This window comes from Sturnus vulgaris, chromosome 13 (genome assembly GCF_052056855.1).
Source record: "Sturnus vulgaris isolate bStuVul1 chromosome 13, bStuVul1.hap1, whole genome shotgun sequence".
NCBI lineage: Eukaryota > Metazoa > Chordata > Aves > Passeriformes > Sturnidae > Sturnus > Sturnus vulgaris.
Genome location: NC_142255.1, coordinates 513660 through 529592, shown reverse-complemented (window position 1 = coordinate 529592; position 15933 = coordinate 513660). Strand labels below are relative to the sequence as shown.

Sequence of the window (15933 nt, the reverse complement as noted above, 5' to 3'; positions counted from 1 at the left end):
CACAGCATCTCCGCACCCGAACCTGCTGCACTACCCTTTGTGCGCTCAGCGGTCCCCGCTGGGTCCTGCCCTGCTCTGGAGCAGAAGCGCCCGCGGGGAGGCCGCGCCACGAGTGCGGGGGGCAACGAGGTGGATAGGGGACACCGCACACTGCCACTACGCGGGCGCTGCGGCCGGCACCAAGCAGGGGGGCGCGGCTGGAGCGCGGCTGCCGCCTGCCGGCCGCGCCGGGAGCAGCAGGGCCGAACTGTGCGGGGGCGTGGTCTGGTGTGGGGAGGCCTGGCCCGGCTGGGGGCGTGGCCGCGCAGCCATGTCGGAGGGGGCGACGGGAATGGCGGCAATGGTGCCGATGGCGGAGGCGCGGCTGCGGCGGAAGCAGCTGCTGAGCTCGGAGGAGGCGGAGCTGTTCGAACTGGCACAGGCGGCGGGCAGCGGGCTGGACCCGGAGGTGTTCCGGTGAGCGGCGGGGGCGGCCCCCGCGGGAGCCGCTGGTGACGCCGGAGGCCCCTCTGACGGGTGCTCCCGGTGCCGGCTGTCTACCCCCAGGGTGCTGCTGGACCTGCTGCGCATGAACGTGGCGCCGCTTGCCGTGTTCCAGGTGCTGAAGTCGATGTGCGCCGGGCAGCGGCTCCCACCTGGACCTGAGAGCGGCCCCGCCGCGCCGGCGCCGATGCCGATCTCCGCCGACACCCGAGGTATGCGCTGAGCGGGGGCGGGGCGGGGGCGGTGCCGGTGCCGGGCCTTTCCCCGCTGTGTTCCCGTGCGGAGCCCCCCGAGGATGGCCGGAACCCGCCGCCCCCTAGTTCCGCACTGCGGCTGCCGCGGCCCGGAGCGCGCCTGGCGCTGCCCCGCGTCCAGGCCGCCGCGGGAAGGGGCCCGCGGGTCGCTCGGCCGAGCCCGGGGGGCCCGCTCGGTGTGAGCCCCGGCCCGACCCGACCCGACCCGACCCGACCCGGCCCGGCCCGGCCCGACCCGACCGCTACCTGCGCCCCGTTTGGCCTAATGTTCATCGCTTTTAGGTAGCGAGGGAGCGGGGGGGAGGTTGCCTGCAGTACTTGTGCTGCCTTTTGTAGCCTCCTGGCTCTGCTCGCCAAGCCCTTAACAGAAAAAAAAAAAACCCTACAATATTATTCAGTACTGCTTTGTCTGTATATAACTTTAAAAAAGTTAGTTTCCGGGCCATGAGGAGTCTCTGGAAAAGGAGGAGAGCTGTGTTGCTTCCTTTATTCTGTCCCTATGTGCTTGGTGGCTTCTAACAGTCATCCAGCGGTTTCCATCCTCTAGAGATGGTACTTGTGTGGGAAGATGAAGTAGAAGGCTGTGGGAGACTGTCAGCTAAAATACTTACTGCTTTTGAATGCATTTATCTCTCCTTATTACTCTAATGTCCACGGAGAGTAACAACCTGAACTTGTGCCATACATATATATATATATATATATATATAATTCTATTCCTAACCAGTTCTAATAAAAATTTTATATACTCCCTGAAGTGACTATTGGTTTGCCAGTGCTGTGGATTACTTCCAAAAGGTTTAAAAATAAGTAACTAAAGTAAGTCTGCTGTCACTAAGCTTGGGTTCACAGTGGAAAAGTTCATTTCTCTTGTGCTCAAAAGTGTGTCAGAAAGGGGACCTGGCACCTTCTTAGTGGCAGAGCTCAAGGAGAATCGTGTCTTTGAGCAGCTGAGGGGAACTGATGGAGTGTATGGGTAAAGTGTCCAGGACTCCTTGGACTCACCATGAACAGGTTTCCCTTTCTCAGGAGATAATCTTGGTTAAGGATTTCCTGTAGAGAAAGTGATTGTGGTGAAGAGAACCGCCTCACATGTGACTGAGAAATGACTCTGAAATATGCATGGGGCAAGGGAAAACACCTGTCTGACTACATTTTCTTAAACAAAATGGGAGAGGTGCAGCACTTGGATTTTTTCAAGTGTGAAGCAGTGAGCTGTTCTGGTACCACATTAAGAGGAAACATCCCAAAAGAGCAGAGATTTTGAACAAAAGATTATGTTAAATTTCGCTCTCTCTTCTCTGTTGGTGCTCCAGCTGTTACAGGCTGGAAGCTCAAACTATGAAGGAATGTTGAATGCTGAGGTTTTTATTCCAGTCTGTCTGTAATGTGGAGCAGCTTTTGTTCTCTTGTGTATGCTTTTTGAGTGGTACTTTCTAGCACTGGGCTACTGCTGTGAGCTAATTTTAGCTAGTAGTGGGCTCACTCAGGTTTGAGACAGGCCAATTGCCACTTGTTTTTTTTTATCAGCATTACATTTCTCAAGAGGAAAAGCCAGAAGCCCTAAGGTAGAGTTGGTATGCCCTTAGCTGTTGCCTTCTACCACCCTGCTGCAGGCACCACAGAGAGGCTGAGATTGCAGGAGTTAGTAGTTGTCTTGAGAGGTTAATTTGGTGCTCATTCTGCATCTTTAGTAGAGCATCTCCTGATCTGAGTCAGATTTTAGTCCTAGTGTGTCCAGCCAGGGTTTTCTCTTTGTATTATCCCTTTAAAATTTATATGTTGATATCCTGGAGTGCTCTGGGACAAGCCCTTGGATCCAAAGGTGAAATGTAGTGAAGTTCAGGGAAAGATGGTGTTGCTTGCGGTAAATATATCTGGTATTAGTTTGGCTTTCAGTGGCCAGTTTGGCCAATTGCTGCCTTATGTCTCAAGGTTAAAATATGTCCTCAGTGCAAGTTAATGCCCTGGAATTGCTGAAACAGGAAGATCGTGCCCATCAAGCCACAGTTTTGCTGTAGATATGGTCAGACATTAAATGCTGACCTTGGATTTACCCTCTTTGCAAGCTGTTGCTTGGTAATGGTGACAAAGAGGCATTTGGGCCTCCTCTTTCTCTTCACATTCATCCCTGTCCAAATTCTGATGGACAAGCACTTGAAGGCTTGATCTTCCCAGCTGTGTAACGTTTTTTGTTTTCTATAAGCTTGTGTTAAATTAGAGCCTTAACTCATTTTGAATGAAAGCTTCTCTTTTTAGTTTCTGGCAGCCCAGGTGACTTTGCTGTCACACAGCACCCACTGACATCAGCTAATTCCTTTGTGAATGAAATTATCATTGAAAAGTTAATGCTCAGAAAATGCTTTAGGCAGAATTTAAGCTTAGCAGGGGCTTATCACAACTTTAGTCCTGTGTTTTCATTTCTGTGAGTATAAGAAATGTTGGTATGATCCTGTTAATATGAAGGATGTATTTTGTCCAGTCCTCCTTGTAAGGATTACAGAATCAGAAAATGGTTTGGGTTGGAAGGGACCTTAAAACTCATCTCATTCCACTCCTTGCCATGGTCAGGGACACCTTCCACTATCCCAGGTTGCTCCAAGCCCCATCCAACCCGGCTTTGGACACTTCGAGGAACTGGGCAGCCACAGCTTCTCTGGGCAGTCTGTTCCAGGGCGTCACAACCCTTACAGGGAAGAATTTCTTCCCAGTACCTGATCTAAACTTACCATCCTTCAGCTTGAAAAAGAACCACTTCTCTTTCTCTGAGCTTTCTCATTCTGGGCACAGTCCAAGTCCATCCTTCAGGAGTTGGGTAAGTGTTAATAGGGTGTCTGGGGCTGGCCTCGGGGCTGGATCTGTTCTGCAGGAGTGTTTGGTTTGCCTTGCCTTGCCTCCTTTCCCTTTAGGAGCTCCTTTAAAGAAGGGGATCCTTAGTACTACCTGCTGTTGGCTCTGCAATCTCTTGTTGGAAGATGCTGCTTCCATTTAAGAAAAGGACAGTGCAGCTTCCATGCAGGACCAGGCATTTGGCTAGGGGAGATGCCTCTTCTGCATTGCTGGGACTTGTTTGTGTGGTTACAGTCCAAGTTCTGGGCTTGTAACAAGAACAGCGATTGTCCTGCGCAAGCTTCTCAAGCTGCTTCATGCCTTTCAGCTCAGTCCCTGCACTTCATCCCCTGTCAGAAGGCAGACAAGTGGCTGAAGGAATCACCTAGTCTCACCGAAGATCACCCAAGCCTGCACTGTTCCAGTTGTATCAGTAATGAAATTCTGGCTTAGGCTTCCCAGTGCCTCATGGTGCAGGGAGGCTTTTAAAAACAGCTAAAATAAGGCTGATGCAGCAGTTCTGATCAGCACTATTGGTGGGGGGGATGCCTTGTAGTTATTTCAGCTTTTGTGCTGATGAAGCATCAGGGAGTCTGAAATTAGTAGCTCTCTATTTTCCCACAGAACACAGCCGTGGTGTTCTGTGTTGGCTGGTAACTGAATCTATGACAGCTGCCTGCAAATTGCTGTGTATGGTATTGGAGCATCCATCTGGCATATTTAGCTAGATGCAGCTTAATTCGAGTTACGTTCAAAATGGTGCCTCAGTATTTCATTTGGGAAGGAAAGTGCTGCTTTGAAATAGAATTTCCCAGATATCCTTTCTGTGTGTCTGAGGGAGAAGGTTCTGTTAAGGACAGTGGTGTTGAGTTTGGCCTAGACTAGACATATGTATAATTAAGTATCCCATTTTCTCACATACTATTTCTGTGCTTTCTGTTTCCATCAGCCAGCCCTCAAGTCCCTGCTGGTTCCCCTGCAGTTTTCTACCTCTCTATACACACGCATATGTCAACACCCTGCTCTTTTTTTTGGGCTATTGAATAGTCTTTGATGCTTCTCTCACTCTTTGCACTCTAAACTCTTTTTTCACATTTCCTGCTTCCCCAGAAAGAGTATCTTCCCATAAAATTACTTACCAGAGCTTTGCCCCAGCTAATTCCTGTTCTGAATGTGTTGTTAACATGAGCTTGCTTTTCAAAACCTGTCTCCTTTGTGAGCCTATCACTTGGTGTGGTGGATTTTAGGGCTGCAAGGAACTAATTCACACAGGAAGAAAGCAGTTGTGCATAGTTGCGGTCAGAATCTGGGCTGCTCTCCTGCCCAGGGAAACTCTCACAAACTCCAGTGCCTGTTGGAAAAAACACTGAGCCCATCACCAGCCATGGGCTCTGTCAAATGTTCACACAGAGAGTTTTTATGGTCTGTAGAAAAATATGCTGTGGACAATCACAGGTCCTTTTCTGCCACTGCATTTTTAACTACTTTCTTCCTATGTAAATACCTAGATACAGTCAAGGCCTCAGAATTTTAAGTGTTGCTGTTCAATTGTTTTGCAAACACTCCTCCGTGTATTACACAGCTTGTTACCAACTTTGTGCTTATGTATTCTTCTTGCAATCTTTGCATTTTTTTAATCCTTCCCTTTTTATCTATCCTTTTTTCTCACTTGTTTCTTTCCTTTTGTGCAGTCTGTCTTTAGCTGTGACCAGCCTTTTGGAGTGGTGACTGTCAGCACTCTTGGGTGCTGCGGGCTGGCTGTGCCAGCTGCTTTGCATTACTCTTTCACTCAGTCTTGAGTTATCTCAGGGTTCAACTTGATGTGGGATTTGTTGTGTAGACTTCTGTATAAGGAGGTAAGGATAATGCTGACAAGGAGAATTCTTGTGTAAAGCTCTGATATGGCAGAGGGAATTCCCTTGGAGATGCAAAGGATTTATCTTATTTAATCTGGGGTTTATACATCATACAGTGAATTTTTCTGCAGGCTATACTGGCTATTATGCTTTAATTGTAAATTAAATATCTGCATGGGATCTGAGTGGCAGCAATGTGTGCCTTGCACCTGAAAATATTCCCAGACACTTCGTGGTCTGCATGTCTTCTCTGAGAAAAAGATCTGTAGAATGACCTATTGGTGACTTATATAGGGCTAATTAAAGGACTAATAGAGTCCTGATCATGGTTTTCTTACTTAATTGCTCATACTCAGGTTTTTTCCAGCACTCCATCAATACCACTCCAATTAGTGGATTTCCTACAGTCGCTGAGGAGCAGTTAGGTTGCCTTCTGGATCTTATCCTGCAACTCTCACTCCCTCCAGCTTTTCCTACCATACACATTAGAGTTTAAGCCTTTTGAATTAGAGGCTTTGATTTATGTTTTGTGAAATAATGGACACAGTAAATACATTGTTGAGTTCGGGCGGCGTGGGATCCGAGACAGAAGACTCCACACTCTGTGATCTATGTGACAAAAAGCCTTTATTCAGTTCTGACCTCGGTTTTTATACCCATTTCAATGTTCCCGGGCAAGCGTCTGTGATTGGCTCCCAGGTCAGGCTGCCCAGCCCTCTGACCAATAGCTCTCTGCAGCCAGGGCTGGAACTCATTGGATTAAATCCTTGTCTGTCTCTAATCCTGTCCTGTCTCTGTTCTTTGGGGGCTGGCTTTTTCAGCCAGACTACTTATCCGATCAGTAGTCAGATTAACTGCCCAGTACAGGCCAGCCTATACTGTGACAATACATGGGACAAGTTCTGTGCACAAAACATTCCTGATGCAAAGATGTTGCTCTTCCTCTCCCTTCCTCCCAGGTTCACATTCCAAAATGAATATTTTTTCTGTATTATAGGCGACCAACTAGCTTCAATTTATAGACCTCCATTATCTTCTGGTACAGAAATTTTCATTATGCCAGTTATTTTAGAACTGACAAAATATTTCTCAGCTGTACTGTGCTTTCTTGGATGGCTGAAATTGCCTTGGTTAAAAGTTCCTGTCCATTTTCTCTCCCAGGAGGTAATAATAAATTTTGATTCTCTCAAAATACAGGGGATGGGTAGTGAAGCAGTCTTTTCTACTTCAGCAGAAACAGTAGACAAACAGCTTTTTTTGTTCTTCCTTATTCCGGGAATAAATTGCAAAAAGTCTAGGCTGGAATGCTCACAACCCAAAAGAACAGGAGGTCTCTCTCCTGTCACACTTTTCCCACAGGAGGTTTGAAAGGTTACCTGAGGCTCTGAGCTTCCTCTCTGTGGGACATCGAGCTAAATGCTGCATTGAGATAATTTTTTCAATATGTCTTTTCAGGCTGATTATCAAGCTTTTAAGCTTTTTTTTTTCTCTTGTTCATGCTCTGCAAGGCAAGACCTGACAGAAAGGAAAGGGATTTAGAGGAATAGTGTAAATGCCAGATTTGTCGTGTGGTTTTGTTGCACAGTAATGAAATATGAGTTTGAATGATAACTCTGAGTAACAATTCATTCTTTCCCTCTGCCCTACCAAAGAAACATTCAAAAAATCAGACTCAATAGAGCTATCAGAGAAAAGTGAGGGACTTCTTCCCTGTCTTCTCTTTCTGTAATCTTATGTGCAAGAGAAAGAGAGAAAAAGAGATATCCCAAGTGTGGTGGTGAAAACTAGCAAAATGAGGAGAAACCAGGGACATGTGAGAATTTGTAGGAAAAAGGCTGGTGTGTTTCATGTTGATCAGTGGTGGGAGAGAAGCTCCTGTGGCTCTGCTGAGCAGTCTTGAAGGGAGCCATTTATCAAAAGAGCAGGAGAGGTGAATGGTTTGGACTCTTGAGTGATGTTTTGGCTCTGCAAAGAGCCCAGGTTATGTATTAACTGTTGAAGATGTGGCAGCAGCTTTGAAGATCTGAGAATTGTGTTGCAGAAGAGGACAGTTTGTGGGGTTGATGTCAATATACACTGCAGGAGATATCTTGAGAGTGTTGCAGCTCTGGTAAGCCTGATGGTGCTACAAGTGAATGTACCAACAGACATTTATGTATTTATTTATTTATTTACCAATGAGAGAAAAATCTGTAGTTCTTATTACTGCTAAGAGGCAGGAAAGGATCCCTTGAGGAAAGCAGGAGGTTGAGTAGAGAGGAAACTGAAAGAGAAGAGCTTTAGATTTTTACTTCTGAAAGCATATTTGGGGTTGGGGTTCTGTTCTTTCCTAAAGCTGATTGATCTTCTCTTGCCTCCTGCTTGACATAAGGCAGTGCTCCTTTCTCTCTCTGGTACTTAAGACTGCTTGTGTGCACATACCATTCTTCCCAAACTGTGCCTGGCTCTCGAGGAGATAAACAGCTCCTGCATCTTTGCGGGGGCAGGTATTTGATTAGTCTCTCTCTTGACTTGTCTCTTGCTTCCATAGCTATTTGGGGTGCAGTTATTCTGTGGCAGCCAGACACATTCAAGGTAAGAATCTCTTATCAGTCTCACAGGGGAACGACCTCTCCCTGAGCCAAACAGAAGAAGACTTTGGATTATGAACTGACCAAAACCCCCATCCCCAATCTCCCTGTGCTGTCTGTGGGAAGGAGGGAGGGGTTGGGGGAGAAAAAAAGATGTTCTTAGTAATAAACTCACTTTGTGTCTCTAAGATGAGCATGTTTTGCCCTTGAAGTGTTTTCTTCCGGTCCTAACTCAACTCATGAACCCTTTGTTCTCTCCTCTGCCCAATCGTAATGTGGGAGGGTGAGTGAATGGCATTTGGTCAGTGTCAAACCATAATAGTCTCCAAGGAAAATATCAGTGAAATAAATTTTTTCATCTGTAGTACTTGAATTACAAAGAATTTATGGTCGTTGAGCTGCTTTTGTGCTTTGTGGTAATTGAATCTGTTATCTCTGATAGTGTAACTTAGGGAAGTATAAACCATGCCTGTCCCTGCACACTTCAGAAGCTGTCCTTGTCTGGTACATGGGTCTGCACAGGCTGCTTCCAAAAATAGTCTGGGTATTTATGCAGTTTAACTGCTTTGTTTTACTGTGATTTCAAGGCTAGGGGGATGGAGGGCACATGCTTTGAGTGCAGCTTCTCTTCAGTCAGATGACTCATTCTCCCCGGGTTGTTTCAGCTGGGTCAGAACACTGAGGGCCTGTAGTGCTTAAGGGTACCTGTGTGTGTGTGCATATAGCAGGAGTTGTACTTGGGTTGAGGACCTGCCCTCTCAGCAGACATGCATGAGAGAAGGGGGAGGACATTCACCTGGGGACATGTCCAGGATTGCTAAAAGCATCATGGTGAAAAATGCTTTTATTCCTGCCACTTTTTCTCTCAAATACTGTGAGATCACATATAACTTTTGTGCAGTGTGTTTGTTTTCATGAACAGCACTTGCTTTAGGAAGCTGCTTAAAGTGCCCGAGCTACAACACAGCTGGCAAGGCTGGTTGGCTGACATGGGATGGTGACTGCTGGCACATCACTGCCCATGCTTGACAAGACAAGAGTTTTTCAAGAGCACTTGGCTTGGCTGGGATAAGTGAATGGATTTTTGTACCACACAAATTTTACATATTAATAATGGCCACCTGCTCCTACTTGGAAGTTCTCAGATTGTCTTTCTGGTGCATCAAGGTGTTAACTGGTAGTATTGATGTGAGTCCTGTTCCCAGACAGCTACTCCAAGGAGAAGGGATGGTCTGGTAAGGAACTGTGCACTGTCCATACCACAGATGATCCAAGATAATGATTTCCAAACCATGTCCGTGGAGACTCTAGAGTGCAGAGCAGCTGATGATATCGTGCAAATTGCACTGTTAATGGTTGCCAAAATGTCACTCTTCATTTTAATTGCATGCGTATAACTACAGCCTACTGTATTCCTGTTTTGTTTTCTTGTTGCTGTTATTCATTTTTATGATGCTTCATGGAGGTTGCCATCTTTAGTAAAAGCTGTACTTCATGTTCCTTTTATTCTCTTTTCTAAAGTGAATCCTACTTCTCACTTGAGGGAGTGGCAGGAAAAGTCAGTGTCCCTTATCCCCTCCTGACATTTGTTTCAGCAGCAGTGAGTCTGTCACTCTCTCCTCTGACAGGATCTTGTTGCCCCTTGCCTCCTTCAGCTTTTGCCTTTGTACCTACTGCTGCTCCCTGCTCCCACTCTGCCTCTTAGAGCCCGTCAGTTGTGCTTCCAGGAGGGGAACTCTCACCTCCTGAACTCAGTAAGAACATGTAGAAGTCTTGTGTAGAAGTCTGAGTTCCTGAAAACCCCAGAAAATGACAGGGAATTCAAATCTGCTCATTGAGTGACAGAAGTTATATGGAGAGAAGTGTGTGTGATCTGATGATGTGGTAACAGTCTCAGACACCAGTGGACACTGGCACATCCTTTCAGTTATCCCAGCTTGAGGTGTTGGAAGCTCTTGGTGTTGCAGTAGTGCTGTTTGCTATGCTGCTGTTCCTGTGTGGAATGACTGGAACAAACTGGCTGGTTACTTTGTAGATTAAACCTCATGAAAATTAAAAATGCTTCTACTGTAACTTCTTTGGGTTTCGTGGCACTGATACCTGTTGGGCTGAATTCACCAAGTTGCTTTCTGCACTGGATGCTGAAGATGATTGTGAGATCTAATGGAATTTTGCCTCCTGCATGGTTCCTGAGGGAAAGCTTGTGACTAGCTGCTGTGTGGTGATGGTTGGGTTGGGATGTGAAAATTAATGGATGAATTTGTTTATTCAGGGAGAAATAAAACCAGCTCTGCTGTCAGTGGGTCACAGATACTGGCCGAAAGAAGCAACCGGGAAGGATCTGCCCAGAGGATGCCCCGACAGCCAAGTGCAAGCCGTATGCAGAAGGCAGGAACCTCTGGGAAGAACAGCGGGGGAGGCAACAGTACCTAAATAAGGCCTTAGAACAGATGTATTTTCATGCTTGACAATGTATATAAATTGTGCTTGTTAAAGCTGCTTGTGTTATATGTATTAACCTAAAACCATGATTTGTAACACTGGAAACAGAGCTGTTGGTTTTCATTTCCAAAACTTCCTTTGGCCATGCAGACTGCTAGGAAATGTTCCTGCATTTGGCTTGCCCTGCTTCCCCATGTGCCTGTTCATGGCATTCTAGCACCTATATCTGAGACCACATTCATCTCTCCCAAGACATAATCCCATTTTCAGTCCTCCCAGTGGTGCTGATGTGATTATTCATTTACAAAGCGTTACAGCCCCCTTTGCCTCAGGAGCCAGGTCAAATGAGGAGATTGTGCCAGATAAGGAAGGGAACAACTCCATCACTTAGAACAAGACACATACAAGTACCTAAAAAACACTTGGAGCTCAAGTGTTAGCATGCATAGTTCCAGAGGGTCTTCAGGCAGGAGGGTGCCTTCTAATGGCTATTGATGAATTCTATGTCCCTAATTAGGAGAAAGTGCCTCCATTCCATGTGAGTTAGATGGTGATTCCTAAACTCAAGATCTGCCTCTCACAGGCCTGCTTCAGCGGGTGCTAAAATGAGATTTGCAAGATCTGGGTTTCTCCTACTCTTATCAAATAATGAGGTGCAGCTGCTCCCCTCAGTAAAACTGAGGTGGTGGAGTTCAGAGGCCTGAAGGGAGGTAGCCAGGCACAAGTTATGGTCACAATGCTGGGCATCGGGAGAGTGGACTTTGGCCTCTGTGGGGATCTGCTTGATAATGTCTCTTGGGATCAAGCTCTACAAGGAAGTGGCACCCAAGGAAGAAGGTTGATAGTCTAGAATATCAGTGCTCAGGAGTGGTCCCACCTGAGCTGCATCCCATGCCTGAGCTCCAGCTACAACCCTGACATCCCTTCGAGCCACGTCCCTGGCCCCTGTCACCGCCCACCCCATGTTCAACTCCTCTCATAACCTCAGCCTTGTTCCCTCCAGGCTCTGCAGAGCTGGAGATGTTGCTGGGGGCTGCAGTGAGTAGGGGCTTGACTGGGGTGCACCACCTTAGGTGTCCTCTGTTGCATTTCAGTTCAATGTCCAGGGGGCTGTAGGTCCCCTGAGGTTGCCAGGGACACTGGAAAGGACAGGACAGGATATGGGATGTTTTTTAGGGGTGTTAGGGTCAGCCAGGGCTGCAGGGAACCTTCGTACCCCATGAGACAGCCTTAGGTTATGTGGTTAAAAGCTCATCTCCTGGAATGAAGACAAGCAAGAGGAGGTGGAGTAGCCCTGGGAACCTCCACTGTGCTAGGGCTTCCCTGTCCCCGGCTGCTTCCAAGGCCCTTGTTGGGCTCAGAAGTGGCTCCCATCCAGAGAGTGAATGGTCTCTACAGGTCACATCTCTAGAGGCAATGGTCCCTCACTAGGGGCAAAGGTCACGCTATGGGATACAAGGGAAGAGCATTTTTGTATTGTGACTTACGGGATGTTCAGGGGAGGAGCTAAAGGTGGGGAAAAGGATGGATCAGGGTGGTTTTGGGGAGCCATAAATGTGGGAAAATAGAGGGATAAGGATATGATGGCCTGTGTGGCATCTAATGCCCGTCTACCAGTCTGGGATTATAGACTGTGCCTCCTGGCATTACACACTGAGCCTCACTGGGGGCTGAAAGCAGGGGACATGGACATTTGTCACTCTTAGGGTGCTTAATCAGGTACATGGGCAGGACACTGACTGATGCACATTCTATGCAGATCTGGTTTCTGACAATTATTCACTGTTTAAATGGGCAATATTGACTGTAGCATTGCCAAGAAGGCTTATAAAATCCTCAGATAATTTTATTAGATTTCTTTTATAAAGCAGTTAAAGCAGATAAGAAAATCAAACCAATTAATATCTGTCAATATTTGCACAGAGATGTGTGATGTCAAGTGCAATTTGTACTACCTGAGTGACTTCAGAATTCTCAAGATTTTAGAAGGGTTACACAGAGTATGCAAACACTCACCCAATAAATTAAAGGCTCTCAGTCTCACAGAGTGACCCTGGGCAGCATTCTGGCTCAAGGGGGGACACCCAACAGTCCTCTCAGTGCAATTGACTCCACTGTCCTGCCTGCCCACCACAGCTCCATCTGTCTTATCTGTCCTCAGATGGTCACAATAAACCTTGCTGACCGGGATCTGACTTTCAGCCCCTCCACAGCACCAGCAGGTGCAATGGTTACTGCTGCACACCTGAATCCAGCCATGGCATGGCCGAGGTCAGTCCCAGGTCTGGAGGGCTGCTGGAGCTGGTGTGCCTGCCACAAGCACCCAGTGAAGTTTATCCTTAAACTGGAATGAAAACTTGCCAAGGGAGGAGTAGGGAAAACAGGTAAAGAGCCCAGGAGCTCTCCCATTGGACCATCCACCAGGGATGAGCACTGCAGGCAGGATCACTAGAGTCTCTTTTCCTACAGACTAGTTCCCTGTACCATTATTGACAAAAAAGAAGGAGAGCAGGATGGGAAAAAAAAAATTGAAATTTGGGAAAAGATGGCCTCTAAGAGGATCGAACCCCCGACCTTGGCATTATTAGCACCACACTCTAACGAACTGAACTTGCGGGCCACATAACGGCTCTTTGTCTCCATGCTGCCACCTGGTGGCCCGGCAACGGCTCCGCCACCCGAGAAATAATAATAGCACTAGCAGAGGATGGTTTCGATCCATCGACCTCTGGGTTATGGGCCCAGCACGCTTCCGCTGCGCCACTCTGCTGCTGCTGTGAGAAACGTTTACAAGTACAAACTGGGATCTGTAATTCCACCCTGCTCCAGGGTATATGGTAGTGGTTGCACGAACAGCCCGTGCACAGTGATGAGAACACCCTGTTAGCCCCAAAATGGGGGACAATTAATTAATGCACTGTCATGCCCCACTTGCTGTTACAGATTTGACCTCCTCCCGGGAACCACAGGCTAAGTCCCCACTGTGCTGCTGAAAGCAGAACAGAGACAAAGCCCATCTGGTATCTTCTGCTTTTTGGCTTGCCTGGTAGGAACTGCCATTCACCTTTCATATACAACCACCCATCCAACAGATTTTAGAAAAACAGGCAAGCATCTTACAGGGAACATATAAGAAGGAAGGTGGGTGGATTTTTGCACACATTTCTCACAAATTCGAGAGCATGGTTTCCCAAATTGCTGTCAGTGGGAGATACAAGTATTTTGGGGAAAAACCTAGATGAGAACATAAAGCCTGGGACTGGGGCTACTCAGCACATCATACACCTTGTGTCTGCCTTGTACAACGCCACTGTGTTCACAGCAGCCCTGTGGCAGCAGGACTCGGACACAAAAAGAGGATGGGCTGTCAGTACTGCGATATGACTCCTCATTTTGAGGAGAAGTTGAGGGTGTCACCCATGTGCTTACTCAGCACAGAGAATGTTTTGCCCTGAGGGATTGCTGGCTGTGACTTCGTCTCTCTTCAGTCCCACGGCCTCTTTCTATCAGGCACAAGGAAGTGGGGTGGACCCCTGGGAGGTTGGTATTTTGCAACAATGGAGTTACATGGATTTTTTTGGCTAAACCTTTTCCTTTTCTTGGTCCTGGGATAAACATCCCCCAAAAGTTGTCGACCCTATTAAGATGTTTCTGCCTTGTGCCATCAGTATCTTGCCCCCTTCAGTACTGAGGTATGTCCAAAGTAAGGGACCTCTCACCTCTGAGACACTTTTGGGTCCAAGAACTGGGCCACTGCAGATGCTAATGAAGGTGGAGAACATGGAGGTCTTTCTTATTTGAAGAAAGTTAAAAAAACATCCAACTTCCATCCATGTAAATAAATATGAAGGATGCTATACCATCTGCAGCATATGTCCACCTTGCCACACCCTGAAACCCTGAAACACTCACAAACAAAAGCACTTCACAGTTACCTCAACTTTCAGTCTTGTTTATTGTTCATAGAACAAATTACACCAAATTTATGGAGTTTAATTCAGCTAAAATAGACAGAGTAAGTCATCTTCCAAAAGTACCTATTTCTTGTCATTAAGAACTCAGAGAGACTTTAGTCGCCAGATACTTAATCAGAAAAATACAGTTCAGATAAATCCTACTGTTTGTCATAGTGCTCTCTTTTATTTTTGCCTCGTGTATGGCATAATAGCTTTCTCTAGATTGCCTTGTAAGTCTGATTTTCCAAAATTCCTGAGGCTTTGACGGAATTGTTCTGGATTTCTTTAAAAAAATTCAGTAGTTAAAGCTAGTCCCAATATGGTCCTTAAGGGTGTGCTGGCACAGGACAAGAGAGTGCATGCAAGGAAAGGTAACCTGAGAGCAATACAGAAAAACTGTCTGAGCAAACAGGGATCAAGTTAGGAGAACTAAAGCCCTGATAAAATTAAGCCTAGCCAGGGACTCCAAGGGCAATGAGAAAAACTTCGATAGGTACATTGGTGATAAAAGAAAGGAAAATGTGGGTTGTCTCTGGGCCTTTCTTTCTGGAAAGATAGGAGATCTGGTTATCCAGGACTTGGAGAAGGCTGAGGGACTCAACAACGTGCTTGCCTTGATCTTCACTGGCAAGTGCTCCAGCAACACTGTCCGAGTCACAGGATGTGAAAACAGACTGATAGCACTGGAGTGCAGAAGAGAAGGCTCCAGGGAAACCTTAGAGTCTTTTCCAGTGCCTAAATGCTCTCCAAGAGAGCTGGAGAGGGACTTTGGACACAGGAAAAGGGGGAATGACTTAGGGTTAGAGAATAGGAAGAAATCCTTCCCTGTGGTGAGATAGTGGTGAGGGTCTGAAATAGGTTGCCCAGAGAAGCTGTGGCTGTCTCATCTCTGGAAATGTTTGAGGTCTGGTTGGATAAGGATTGAAGCAACCTGAGAGAGTGGAAGGTGTCCCTGCCTGTGGCAAGGGGTGGAATGGGATGAACTTTAAGGTTCCTTCTAACCCAAACTGTTCTGTGATTCTATGAAAGGAACTGAACAGAAAATTCACTTCTTTTTTTCTTCTGAGTGAACTCTTCTACTCAGCTGTCTTGGTGTGAAAGACACGTGTCTGCCAAGAAAGGTGGGAACCTCCCTTGGAATGGAAAATGTGACTCCCATCCAAATTATTACAACTTTAAAATTAAGGGGCTTTCAGGCAAAAATATAGGAAAATGACAGATCTGCTGCTGCCGCACGATCAACGCAGCGAAAACGAAATTCAAGCAGCGAATATGCAAAGTAGCAAAAGGCTAGGGCTACAGCCAGCTGCAGGACGGCTGCTGTCGCTGAAACAAGCAAAAGCGGTAATATATGTATGGGCACTTACATTGAGCAAACGAGGGATGAAACAGGATAAAAGAAATAGCCAACTTTATTGCTATGGTGTAGAAAACGTAGCTTCAGAATAGATGTATAAAATGCCTTTTCTATGGAGAGGTGGGACGAATTAGGGCGGGTTTTGTGGGCAGTGGCCATAGGGGAGGACATAGCCACAAAATCGCT

The 15933-nt window shown here is 46.7% G+C and overlaps 1 protein-coding gene and 1 non-coding gene across 2 annotated transcripts; one reads left to right on the top strand and one right to left on the bottom strand.

Moving 5' to 3' along the window:
• The first annotated feature begins 275 nt into the window (after window positions 1-275).
• Window positions 276-10539, top strand: LOC106861571 (mitotic-spindle organizing protein 2B-like). The gene is made up of 3 exons (XM_014890029.2): window positions 276-456; window positions 547-695; window positions 10265-10539. The coding sequence occupies exons 1-3, from the start codon at window positions 311-313 to the stop codon at window positions 10423-10425; spliced, it is 456 nt and encodes a 151-aa protein (XP_014745515.1). The 5' UTR covers window positions 276-310; the 3' UTR covers window positions 10426-10539.
• A 2593-nt stretch (window positions 10540-13132) lies between these two features.
• On the bottom strand, window positions 13133-13204 carry TRNAM-CAU (transfer RNA methionine (anticodon CAU)). Its single transcript has one exon. It is a non-coding gene; the product is annotated as a tRNA-Met (tRNA).
• Between the last annotated feature and the right edge of the window lie 2729 nt (window positions 13205-15933).

What these genes read in the sequence shown, in the direction of transcription:
- LOC106861571 (XM_014890029.2), top strand. Translation starts at nt 311, where the DNA reads ATGTCGGAGGGGGCGACGGGAATGGCGGCAATGGTGCCGATGGCGGAG. An exon ending in CTGGACCCGGAGGTGTTCCG is followed by an intron (nt 457 to 546) that starts GTGAGCGGCGGG and finishes GTCTACCCCCAG; the next exon opens with GGTGCTGCTGGACCTGCTGC. An exon ending in GATCTCCGCCGACACCCGAG is followed by an intron (nt 696 to 10,264) that starts GTATGCGCTGAG and finishes TTGTTTATTCAG; the next exon opens with GGAGAAATAAAACCAGCTCT.